General features: G+C 41.6%; 1 protein-coding gene across 1 annotated transcript in view; it reads left to right on the top strand.

The window, feature by feature from the left end:
* The window catches only part of AGPAT3 (1-acylglycerol-3-phosphate O-acyltransferase 3), a 57,815-nt gene extending 54,330 nt beyond the window's left edge, over nucleotides 1–3,485 (top strand). Inside the window, exons 8-10 of the mRNA XM_084287264.1 lie at nucleotides 212–287; nucleotides 2,439–2,637; nucleotides 3,117–3,485. Coding sequence (XP_084143390.1) covers nucleotides 212–287; nucleotides 2,439–2,637; nucleotides 3,117–3,205 — 364 coding nt within the window. The 3' untranslated portion in view covers nucleotides 3,206–3,485. The remainder of the gene's footprint in view (nucleotides 1–211; nucleotides 288–2,438; nucleotides 2,638–3,116) is intronic.
* Nucleotides 3,486–13,256: the final 9,771 nt, after the last annotated feature.

The following is a 13,256-nucleotide window of genomic DNA, read 5'->3' as shown; positions in this document are numbered from 1 at the left end:
GACTTAGGAATCTGTGTTTTTGGCAGAGGATCAGGGGTTATTAAAGTCCCAGTTCTTCTGCACTTCAGAGCTCTGCCATTGGTGACAGTATTACTTCTAGTTTGTGCCCTTTATTAAATGGGAGGTCTTCCCTCATAGAGGTCTAAAGTCAAGCACCTAGATTTTGGCTTAATTCTTTTTCTTTTTTTTTTTCATCTCTCTACTAAACTAGGAGATTTCCTCTGGAAGATATCCCTCAAGATGAAAAGGAAGCTGCAAACTGGCTTCATAAGCTTTACCAAGAAAAGGTAAATGGCTTTGCTTTCTTTTCTCCCTTTCAGGACTTCTAGGGAAGTGTGTTAAGGAACTGAGAAATGCCCACCATTCCTCTGAGGGGAGAGAAGAGATGAAAATATTGTAAATAATTTGGCAGCTGTCCTTCAGACTGCTGGAAGGAACATTGCAGACGAGCTGTAAGGGAGCTCCTTGGCCACAGAGGGATGGCTAGTGAGTAGGCCTCAAATTGCTGGGAAGCACAATGGGATTCAGAGTTGAGGCTGAGTTGTGAAGACTAATAGCAATCTACCATCTCCTTATGTTCTTCGTCTCCCAGATCTCTGTCATACACTTCTAAAAGCTCCATATTCCCTGTGACGTTTTTACGTACTCAAGAACTGTATGTTGGGGCAGCCAGTCGAGGCTCTTTGCTGTAATTGTCCTTTGCTTTCATGTTTCTTTCCTCCTGCCTTCATGTGATACCAGTGCAGTGGTCTGTGACACAGTACAGATAGTCCCAGAGATCTGCTGCCAGGGACTGATGTACCACAAGGCCAGCGGGCCTTTGGAGGGCTTAAAGGTTTCTCTCATTTTTCCTTTATTCTGTTAGATGGTTACTTTCTTGACTGCAGACCGAACAGTCCTGTGGGGAGAAAGGGAGAACTGTAATTTGCTTTGCCCAGCTCTAATTGGTAGATTGTTGAGCTTCAAATGTGTATCTTGATATGTGTTACTCTTCTGTGAGGGAAAATGTAGGCAGCAAGTTATAAGGGTCTGGAAGTTTCATTTTGTTCATTTTAACCTAATTTGTTTGAATACCTAAACTCTATGCAATTCAAGTGGAGAGAAGTTACCTTACAAAGAGCAGTAGCGACCATCATCCATATGCCCCCCTAGCCCCACACCTCCCATCGGCAGGGCTATCAAACTGGCTTGTGAGTCAGTGTAATACGGGATTAGAGAGCTTAAAAAAAAAAAAAAAAAGACACTTGAATCCTGTCTCCAGCTATCGCGTATGTGCCTTTATCTAATTCCCTCGTGAAGAGACTCGTAGAGGTGAGAATTCCTTCTGAAATTGTGTGGTTTGAGGAGCAGACATCAAGATGTGTTGTTGAGGGCCCTTCTTTCTCAGTTTCTTTGTTAAGCAGTAAATGCAGGGCTAAGCAGGTGCAGCCCAGAGCACCCACTCTGCTTGGCTCTGTTCCTTGGGCACAGTGCTCTGCTGTGCTTGCAAATGGAGGTCTCGGTGTTCCTTGCTGATGTTTGCTGTACTCCATTCAACTTCAGCGAGAGGTGTTGTCAGGGGAGGTATTATTTATATATATGGGTATTGTATATATTGATCTTATGGTGGGAGCAATATGTTGTAACTGGAATCCTTGAAATCGATGCAGTGTACAGTGCTCCTGTACAATAGGTATGTCCTCAAAAGGCTGTGTTATTGGCAAGAAATGCCTTGAGCTTCTCAGCCCCATCATAAGGGAAGTTAAAAGAAAACAGCTTAAGTAGAGGGGGGAAAAAAAAAAAAAAAAAAAGAAATAGCCTAACCTGAACCATCCTTGGTAATGGCTTGGAAATCTCACAGAGCAGTCATACAAACCGGAGGGGGAATATGGGCATGCCACTCCTTCCTGTTAGTTGTTTTGTGATTGCATCTGTCTGCAGGCTCAGTTGAGAATGCAACTGCTCTGTTGAAGTTTTGTGGTTATGTACAGTGCTGTCTAAGCTGGTCAGCTTGTGCTTTGCCTTCTTTTAGTTGTATATGTAGCACTTTTCTGCTGTGACTTCCAGAAAAGTCAACATGATTTAGTAAGTAAAAACAGGAAGAAAAGCATCCAGCAAATAGGCAAGTATTGTCTGAATTGACCCCTGGCCTGACACTGCCCTAAATTCCTAAGAAATTAAGAGAACAGATGAAGATATTTGGTAGTGGAAAGGATAATATTGTTTCAGTTTTTATTGTGACCAACATGGCCTTCAAAGGACTAGTACAGTAGCCTTGGCAGCCAACAGAAATGCCCAAACAGCAAAAATGCAAAAACAGCAGATGGAAATGGATACCATGTAGTCTTGACAGACATTTACCACAGATGACATCCTTGATGTTGTTCTGGAGTTGACTAGTCTTGGATTGCTTAATGCAAACATCATGAACGTTTTTTCATCTGTCTTCTTTCTCTCAGGATGCTTTGCAAGAGATGTATAATCAGGAAGGCGTATTTCCTGGCCAGCAGTTTAAACCTCCTAGGAGACCATGGACTCTCCTAAACTTTCTTTTCTGGGCCACAGTTCTCCTCTCGCCTCTCTTCACATTTGGCTTTGGAGTTTTTGCAAGTGGATCACCTCTTCTTATCCTTGCATTCCTGGGATTTGTTGGAGCAGGTAATAAAAGCAGAGATGTTAAGTACAGTGACGTGTAACAGGATCCGTTAGCTTTAAGTTCTGCGTATTAATAAATATCAATGGGACATGCAGAAGAGTACTTGGGGCTCATTATGTAGTCTTTTTATCTTGTATAGCATTTTTATCACTTGAAAAGCATTAATCCAGGCAGATTTGCCTTCATATTTTAGGCAGTATCTGTAGCAATCAATAGCAAGTGGGTCTTGTAGCCCATTGCTTTGGTGCCTGAAGGAGAAAATACTGACTGTGCACCTTGTTTGTGATACTTAAAAAATTAAAAATAAAATTAAAGTTCATATGCAGCTTCATGCAGTGCACAGTTGAAAGGCAGCATTTTGTAATTGCTACTGACTTCAGGCTTTCAATAACTTAAAACTCTTCTTGTGTGTTTACATGTAACTTCCTAAATCCTTGAACTGGTTTTAATATGTCTCCCTTTTCTCTGTTGTGTTTTAAAGCTTCCTTTGGAGTTCGTAGACTGATAGGAGTAACTGAAATAGAAAAAGGCTCCAGCTACGGCAACCAAGAATTCAAGAAAAAGGAATAACTGACAGCTGCAGTTCAGCACATATAACCAGACTATGGTACCTGATTAACTTCAGTTAAAAAAACAAACACTTAGAAACTATCTTTTTCTTAATAACTGATGACTAATATTAATGAATAAAACTTGAGCCAAGAATGAAGAATTTGGAGGCATCAACTGAAAAGAACGCATCAACTTTCTGCCTGTTTAAGGATTACTGTAGTCAAACTATGGGAGAAAATCTGGGGTGGGAGGGAGGAGGAAATTAATTTTTCTTGCTTTGTTGGGGGTCCAGGGGTGGGGGGAGAAGAGAGGTCATTGGGCATGGCCATGTGCATCGTCAGATGACTGAATACACTGGTTTCTGTCAAGAGCACTACACTCACTTTTACAACAGGAGCCATTGAATGTTTCCTCTTGCTAAAGCCAACATTGCGTTTGTTGATTTTCAACTTTTTTATTAATGATCCAGGAAAAAACAACCATTCTTTAATTAATTATAGATGTTCACTGGATTAGTCTCTTTGGAAAGGTTGTGTTTTCATGGCTACAGATTAAATCCTATTTGTATGTTACACTGATACGTTTTATTTTCAGGCAACATCTTAAAACTTCTATAATGCAAGAGAACACAATGGAGTTTGGAAGCAGGGCGTTACTGATCAGCACGTGACATAGAACAGATCCACTAGTATTAAAAGAGTATAAAATTATCATCATATCTCCTGCCAACTGCTCAAGGCTGTTTAATTTCTAAGTATTACCTCAGTCTTGAGTGTTGTTAGCCCCGTTTCACATTGTGTATGTATGTAATTTTGAATCTGTTTGCATTTGTTTTGTTTCCTGAATTAATTTTGACCGTGGGATTTGGAGTTGTGCAAAGAAGGAAATTTATTCAATTGTCCTGATGTTTTTTTTTCCTTTTATTTCTGTTCACGTCTGTCATCACCAAAGTCCAGTTCAACCAAGATCCCTCAGTAAACTGGGGGATAACAGCAAAAACTAGCACAATAGTTTTCAAAATGTTGTATATTACAAACATTCTGAAAGGAGAGGTCTGTAGCAATCAGATTCCAAACACCGGTATCTCTTGAACTTCTGGTGGGAGTTTTGACATTGATTCCAGTGGGGGCCAGGATCTTACCCTGTGTGCTGTAATGGTAGGGTGTGCTGCACTTTCTACTTGGTCGTGTTATAGATATTAATGTGAAGAATATTGCAAGGTGAGTTGTGCTGTTAAGCATTAGAATGAGTGTGGGGTCTCTTCAGGGATTTAAATATCTTTAGTTTTGCTTGTTGTCCTTTGGATTTTTTCACTAAAATAGAGATCAGAATCATGGCTGTACCTCTTATTTTTTCATAAACGCACATTCTAAGATTTTTGCAGATTGCTGCTGTATGCGCTGCTGCGGAATTATTCTCGAGTAGATGGGAGCTACCTATATGTTTGTCTGAAGGCCAAAATCTGCATTTGGCTATACTCAGAAGTTGGTGAAATGGGTTGCAGATCCTACAGCTGAGGGCAGAAGCCAACCCTTGAGGTCTGCCATTTTAGCTGCCACTTAGAATATTTATCTCACTTCTGCAAACAGCAGATCTTATCAGAGCACCAATTGTTATTTTTCGTCTTTGCTCTAGCAATCACAATAAGGGTAATCATCTACCTTCTTTTCATATTTACTGTTAGAATGTAACCTCTTCTCCCACAGGTTTTTCTGTCTAGAAGAGCAATTTTGTAACTTGGAAAAATATTTTACTGTGGATCATTAGTCACTGTTCTGTCATGCACTTGATTTTTATTAGTGGTCTTTCCAACAGAATGATTTGAAGGATGACCCGTGTTGTCTGTCTCCTGAGACTCATCCTCACTGAATCATTGTACCTGTATCTCCAGCATTAGTGTGTCATCTTTCTACCCTACAAAAAGCCTTCCCTAAGACAGGGGATACAAAACTGTTGTTCATGGTGGTGGAAATTGGAATTAGATTTGGGAATTGAGGAGAACAGATCCTAGCCATGACTCTGTGTTCCTTACTGAGTGTTTTTGTACTCTGTCTTTAAATATGGTTAGAATTCTAAATGCTGATAAATATAACTCTGATTTTTTCCCTGTTTTTTAACCAGAGGGCTAAAACCAGTGAGCTTTTCTTTATTTTCTTTCCCCCTCCCTTTTTTTTTTTTCCCCCCGTAAGTAATTCAGTAATGGATATAATTCGTGTTTGTTAGAAAGATGTTACAAATGCTGTATACTTGCTTCCTGAAGATGGTATTGAGTATATATAAACTGTGCCAGCTTAGCAAAGCGAGGCTTGCAAAGCAGGCTGGCCACTGGCTGTTTTATACTTACACTTCGGGTGGTATATTAATAGGGCATGACAAGAATTCAACAAAATAAATCCCTTCTTATTGCTGAGAAGAGGGGGAGTGCTTACAGGAGAAGGGAATTAATAGCCTTTCTCTTTATGGGATTCTTTTCTCCTCTTAGTGCATGTATCTCCTTATTAAGAACCATGGGATTAGTGCATGTACATCAAGGGGAGAATAATCAGTGTTTCATATTTTCCTGTAACTTATTGGTCATGCTTTCTTTTCAAAATATAATACATGCATCATCATTTACTTAATTTGCTCTTCTAAACGGACGTATCAGTAACCATTTGGAAAACCGAAATATACAGTAATGTACAAAACAGTGAAAAACAACACAAATCTCTTAATTTTAAATTTTATCTCCTCAAATAGGAGTTTTTATACACGCACGAGTGCACACATACACAGAGTATGTATAAATTAAAATAACTGGAAATAGCTGAAGTTAATGTCACTAATGAAGATTAGCAGGTGGCTTGGATTGGAAAAGTGAGCGTAGATTTTATATCTTACACTATTTTCTTCTGGTTTAATAGATTATAGCTTGTATATTTGACTACCAAGCCCTTTAAGAGCAATAATAAACAAAAATATATCATGTTTTTTTTTGTCTTTTGCTTTTCAACCATACTAAGTTTAATAAACTTCAAGCTGTAGGATCACTTTCTCTCTCCAGCTTTCGAAACACTCATTTATTGCTTGATCGTTTAGATTAAATGCCATGTCCTCCAGTGTGGACCTGCAAGCTGACTGTCATGGATCTCAGCATTGACTCTGAAGGTGGCTAACATGGGCCATGGCAGCACCCATCATTGTCACGAAGGACAACGATATTGCTCTCAAAGTGGGATTTGCAATTCCAAGACAGCATCACGTTGACCTACATCTTAAGCAGCCGGTGGGAGAGCTCTGAGACTACTGGTGTTGTGATGTCTCGCAGTTAGGAAGGCACAAAAAGCTGATGCTGAAGGAGGATGGGTTGTGATCTGTCTGGATAGCAGATATCCAGAGGTCTTGGCTCAATAGGGATTACAGTTCTCTGTTGCTCACTGTGGGCTGAATGTGCTCTTGCAATTGACTTAGTGTTACTGAGCAAAATATTTGTCTCTAGCACAAAGAGCATGGGCAACGTTCCTTTGTTCTGCTTTAACTTATCTTGAAGGGCTCTATACTTAATTGCTGACCAATGAATATGACTACTACCTTTTGTCCTAATTGCCTAGTGTTCACAGAGAAAAAGTGAATGTGTCTGCTCACTTCCACATGGTACCACTTGTCACATCTACTGATGTCTGTGTACTTGCTTGCCTGTATTTCCTGCAGATGGTTCGGTGACAACCTCCTGGCTGGAACTGGGAGATTTCCAGTTCAACTCATACTGGAGAAGTCATCTCACATAGCTGGGTTTTTGTCTTCCTGCGTTTGGGGCTCTGGTTGACATGCTCAGTAGGTCTGAAGTGACATAACTGTGTTTAAGTCTACTGATGATGCAACTTTGCTGCTTCAGAGCAAAACTTTGTTAGGGAGGATACGTCCTTCCCAGGCCTGCCTCACATAGGCCCTCATTACCTGGTAACAGGTCTCTCTCTGGCATCAATGAAACCAATAAATGGGATTTCACTAAAGCTGGAGCAACTAACGAGGAGGGGTCAATGTACATCTGGTAACTACTAAAGGTACCGTTTCTGTCTGGGACTACCCCAAAACCTGTATTTGCTTCATGTACATTTTGATTTGAGAAACGTGGGGGTGGAGGCTTTTACTAATGCTGAATTCACACTGTGCAACATTTCAGATTGAAGACAATGTTCACTTATCTTGGCATCTTGGAGAAGTACGTACTCAGTAAGTCTAAGGCCAGTGTTGGACAGACTTAGCCCAACTGTGCTTCATACAGATGCTGAAGGCCAATGCAAATACAAGTGAAAAATCCATTCCTAGGTTCCCTTTTGGAAATTGGACACACGGGAGTATCTCACAGCATCTCCTGGATGCCCACGTGCTTGTGTCACTTGGTGTGAAGTTTCTCACTCGCCGCAGTCCCAATTGCACGATCCTGGCTTATGCCTGGGAAGAGAAGCCCATCCTCTTCATGGTAATGCTGAATTAGTACTTTGAAGCGTGTCGTCACACCTTCTTGTTTCCATATTTCTGGACTTTTGGATCCATAACGGGCTGCTCTGGAGCTGCCAGCACTGGGTGAAGCTGGGATTTGAAGCAGGTACAGTCGTGCTGAGAGCAGCACCTTGCACAGCTGAGTGGAGGAGGAACGCAGACAGATACGGCCAAATTCTTTCCCCCAGGAGATGGGAGGATTGCCAGGAGCTTTGTAAACCAGAGATGAGCATGTATGTGGGCAGGCAAATTCTGATCTGTAAGATGAATGTGAAACCACGCGGTGACAACTTACAAGGTAACCCTAGCTATTTTCATGCAGCTGGGGTCAGAATTGGTCTTGAAGGGCCTATCTCCTCGTTACAGAGGGCAGCTTTTACTTTGCCACACCCCCCTATTTATCTTGAAGAATAGTTTATCTGATTGTCTCAGTGATCTCTGCACCAAGATCCCTGCAGATTTAAATAAATAAATAAATATTTTTGAGGGAAGACTTTCTGGAAGCCAGCGTAACGGGGTGTGCGTCCCATTTGCTAGCCACCAGAAAATGTCATGGAAATACTTCACCATTTGGAGTTGGGAAGACAGTGGATTGGCATCCGTAAGCCAAACGTGTCATGTTTCTCTTATCCTTGACCTCTCTAGATTTATAGACGATTGCCCAGATTTCTTAAAACGTTACACCCGTACAGACTAGCACAAAAGCTGCTCTGCAGTTTTCAAAACTCAGAGGAAGGTTAATTTTCACTTTTCAGAGTACTTGAGTGTAGTTGATTGTCTATTTCCAAAAAGCTTTACAAACTCCATTAGCAAGAGAAGCAATTTATCTTTTTATCTTTTTAAAGAAGAAATGTATTTTAAAAATAGACACTTTATCAGAAACTGGAATATAATAGTAATTTTTAAACCGAACTTGGAAGTATTTGAAGTATTCTTTAGTATAGGGGTTACCACCACTAATTTTCAGTCTCATATGAGTTGTGTTGTTTTTGTTTTTGTTTTTCTCCAAAGTATATTTTCAAGGAAAACATAACAATTTACTAGTTAGATCACAGTCTAATTTGAGAAGAGCAGAAGAGTAGGTGGCACAGGCTAATCAGGAATGCAAATTCTTCCTAAGGCATCAGATAGACCTTTCTTATTTGCACTTGTGCACAGAGACAAGCTGTATCACCTGCATTGTTTTGCTTCAGCTTTGTCAGAGATGTACGCTGTGACAATTGAATGCTACTTGCCTGAAAGCCAGGACACTCCTGTAAACTGGCATGTTACTCACTCATAAAGATCACCAGCAAGTACTGTAGCTTTAATGAAACCTCGTTAATGAGAAAACTAACCCTCCTTAACCTTATTGATTGTTACAAAGTCATGCTTTGGAGGGAAGTGTCATCATTATTAGCCAAATCTAGCGAGTAATAAACTGTATACAGGGTACACATTTACTGTGCATGTGTATATATTTTTGTACATTTTTACAGTTATTTCCTACACTTGATTCTTTTGATGTTCAGAAGAGGTGCGTCTGAATCTGGTTAAAAAATAAAAACAAAATGAAGCCTAACGCTGTCACTTACTGTAGTTTCTAAAAAGAACTGTGCCCAAACAAATACACAGATTTACAGTGCTATGCAAATTTCACTTTGTAAGTTGTCTCTTATATTTTGTTTAAGTAGTTCATGCTGTTTTTACTGAGCTTTCAAAAAAAAAAAAATGCAGAAGACTCATCTTGTAAAATAAAATAGTTTTGGCTGTGTGAAAGTACTGTATATTAGAATCTCGTTCATGCATTCAGTTGCTTATCTGAACTGTTGGTATGTGATTTTGTACATAATATGCTGGCATAGATTTTTTTTTTTTTAATTGTGCTTAAAAAAGGATGACTGCCAAAACACAGCATTCCACCAGCTACTAGGAAGAAAATTAATTCTGTTCTAACTGAAACCAGGACACTGCCCAACATCTGTTTTTCTGCAGTGTTACTGAATAAGTAGCTGATATGGAAAGGGAAGATCTGCATTCTTTTCATATTTGGCGCACAGATTTTTGTAACTAAACATGCGCTAAGGGCTATTTTGTTTTTTGTTTTGTTTGATTTTATTTCCATTTGTGCTTTTTTTTTTTTTTTTTTTGTCTCTGTCCTGCAAACTGATCCATGCAAGGGCTGCATATCTGCGGCAATAATCTGGGTGGATCATCGTTTTGGGGGTTTGGGACCCTGGGCATAAGTAAGAAGCTAAACAGGACTTCCATCACTGTCATTAAGAACTGGGGAGGGACTGTGCACTACTGCAGCATTCACAGAATTGTTGCACAAAGTTTTTTGTGGTTCTTTCACGTAACCAGGATGCAGAAGGAAAGGATGTTTCTTCCCAAGTAAGCACAAAGCTGTATGATCTAAGAAGCTGCGAGTCCAGCAGGCTAAGCTGGCTGTTCGAGATAGATGCTGTAGATTAAATCATTTTTTCCAATCTCACATCTTCAATGTTTCTGGTTTTCACTCTGAAGCCCACCCATGTTCCTCAGCTGCATGCCACAGCATACCCTTCCTCCTGGAGGCAAATGGAGACCCACTGGAAGACCATTTAGCACTTTTGTTCCTCTTTCCTTATTTCTGATTTTTTTTTGTTTGTTTGTTTTGCTGTTTTTGTTTTGTTTGTTTGTTTGTTACTTCAGTGGTTTGCACAAAACCAGCTTTTCATGTTTCCATACCTATACTGAATCTCCTCAGATACGTAATTCATTTGTAAAGGCTGATTATTTTAATGTGGCATCTTGAATGCTCTTTTCAAGTACTGTTTTTTTCAGCTTTAAGGTGAGAAACATGGGTTGAGATTCTTATGAGTACAGCATAATAAAGAATTAATTTGATTAAAGTGGTATGATCCTTAATACACGCATGCAAAAGCCAAGCCATGAAAAACAAAGCCTCAGCTGATGGCAGAGATCTGTTCCTCTGTGTGTGCTGCCTCGCTACGGGCTACAGAAGAGGGCTGTTGCTAATTTTTGGCCTCAGAGGTTCACGTCTTCTCTCACTGCCTATTAAGTTCCCCTTCTGTGATTCCTCTTTACTGAGCTGCTTGCTTTCTGTTCAGCCAGGCACTGTCAGAGGCACAACGACAAGGACTGGAGAAGCAGAAACAATGGTGTGTGGGAACAAGGGTAGGTGGACACCACAGTGCTTGATGGGCCATATTGTACAGGGCAGCTGTGGAAATGGAAGAAAATGTTTGCTGTGTGGATTGGCTGAAGATACAGTGTATGTTAGGTGGTTTCTTTCTGTATTGAGCAGTCTAGCTACATCAGTGACCTTTATGCGTGTCCTCTCTTAAACCCCTAAAGAGTTATGAAGATGGCTGTGGTGGTGGTTTGTTTTGGGTTTGGCTGTTCTGGGTTAACATGATTCTCACTTATTCTACCCTTTTTCTTCCAGTATGAAGTTAATGTATTTGGTAAAACAGCCTGGAATTCCTTAAAACAAATGCAGTATCCTCAATACCAGATACAGTCAGTTGCTGCATTGGGAGTGAGTTCATGTTTCAGATGTGCCAGGATCATGACAGCAGTTAAATTGGGCAGAGTGCTTTTTGGGGGTAGGAGAGGCAAGAGGGGAAAGGTGAATACACTTCCTGTATAATTCTGAAACTGGAATCTGTTTCTGAGAGGCTGACTGAGTGCATCCATCAGTCAAAACTTCATGCACGTAGAGCAGACGTATGTAGGTAGATACGAGCTCGGTAAATGTGGCGTGGGTTAACGAGATGCTCCTGGATTTTGACACCTTGTGGATTCACACCCATGAACTTGCAATATTATATATATATATATATTTATATATGTAATCTCCTATAATGCTGTTATCTTTATGCTCCTGCTGAGACGAAGGTGTGTGCCAAAGGGACAGGGTTGCGGTGGGCTGTGTGGTGAACCTGCTGGGGCTGGAGCTACTGCTGCTGTCCTGCTGCTGTTTGGGATAGCTTGGGAATTTGCCAGCTGGTGATTAATCCCTCTCACCTGACAGGCAACAGGGAAGGAGGTTATGGATGCTGTCTGTCCAGACTCATGGCCTAGGTGTTTAAACTCTCTGATACCCAACGCATGCCTAGGCCTTGACAGAGTGGCTGGTGGCAGCGTGGCCTTGGCCAAGGTGTGACAGGAGCGTGTGCTTCCCCACGTCAGTGCAGGACCCGGCTCAGTGATGTGACCCCCTGGCAGCTCTGCCGGAGGACAGTGATTGCCCAGACAGGCAGAACAGCAGGGAAGGGAGTTACCTACTGAACAGGCGGAGCGAGCCCTGTAAGAGCAGCAAGTGTTTTATTTACTTATTTATCCTGACAATCTTAACGTTGCTTTGCTGGAATCCTTTCAGCCAGCACTGTAATGCCACTCAGGTACACAAGGTTGTGGGATGCTGTGTTAAGGTGAAAAGGTTCACCAGATTATTCCAAGCTGTAGATCGTATTTTAATGGTACAGTCCCAACATGTAGTGATGTAAATCGCTGCACCTTCATGCAAGGCAGTAGTACAGCCAAGTACATACAATATGTCTGTATATTTACTTTCTCATCGCTGTTTGACAGAAAAGATGGTATTTCGCTTGTTAGTCAGCAACAAGGACAGCTGACTTCCTCTGATATGATAAACCAGGCTTAAATGTTCCTTAATCCCAACATCTCTAAACAGAGAGGAAATCAGCAGTGTCCGGAAGCAATTCACAGGCGGTGGCTGGTGAAGGTCCATGCACGTTTCACGTATCAGAGCACATAGCTCTGGTTCCTAGTGCCTGAGGATCCACAAGGGTCTCCCATGCCTCCTCCTCCACCCCAAATAACCTAAATGGCCACTGCAGGAGGGTCAGAGATGCAGGAGCTGGCATGGAGGATGAACTGTGAGCTGGCCAGAGGGCTTATTATTTTGTAATCCCAGAAGGAGCAGCCCAGCATGAGTAAATCTGTGAGAAGCATCTCCACCTTGGCCTCCCCTAGAAGCCAGCTAAGCCATATTAACCCTTCTGGGAAGTAACAGGGCCCACCTTGCTGAGTGCTTTGCGTGGAGAATGGTCTTACAACCCAGGCTGTCTGACTGGCACCTTGAAAGACAGATCAGATGGCTACAAAGGAGACAAAATGTTGGACCATTGCCACTTTTTCTTCCAGTATCCTGCATTGGATCTAGTCTGAGTACAGTTTGCCCTTGCTCGCCTTTTACATGCAGATAGCTCCGTGTCTGGGCGTGAGGTGGCGAGGCTGCTGGAGCTTCAGGCACTCCGGCTCAGCGCTGGGAAGGCAAAGCACGTGTTTTCCCAAGGCATTTGCTAGAAAGCAGACCATCAAAAGCACACCTCTGCTTTTGATCCTCTCCGTCTCTGTTAAATGCCTCTGCACAGACACGGGCCCATAAGGGATAGGATGTAACGAGCAGGCTTCCAGGGGACCGATGGCGAAGAAAGCAGTAGAGCACGGTTCATTCTGAAGACTGGTTGCTTTGCTTTTCCTCACTGTGGCTTGTGATGTGAACTGCCTTTGGTTTTCATCTTGCTGAGGGAGGGCAACATTTGCAAAAGCTGAATTTGGCGGTGGCCTACTTGTC

Source organism: Netta rufina (assembly GCF_964035555.1).
Source record: "Netta rufina genome assembly, chromosome: 1".
NCBI classification, from domain to species: domain Eukaryota; kingdom Metazoa; phylum Chordata; class Aves; order Anseriformes; family Anatidae; genus Netta; species Netta rufina.
This window is presented reverse-complemented; position numbering and strand designations above follow the sequence as displayed.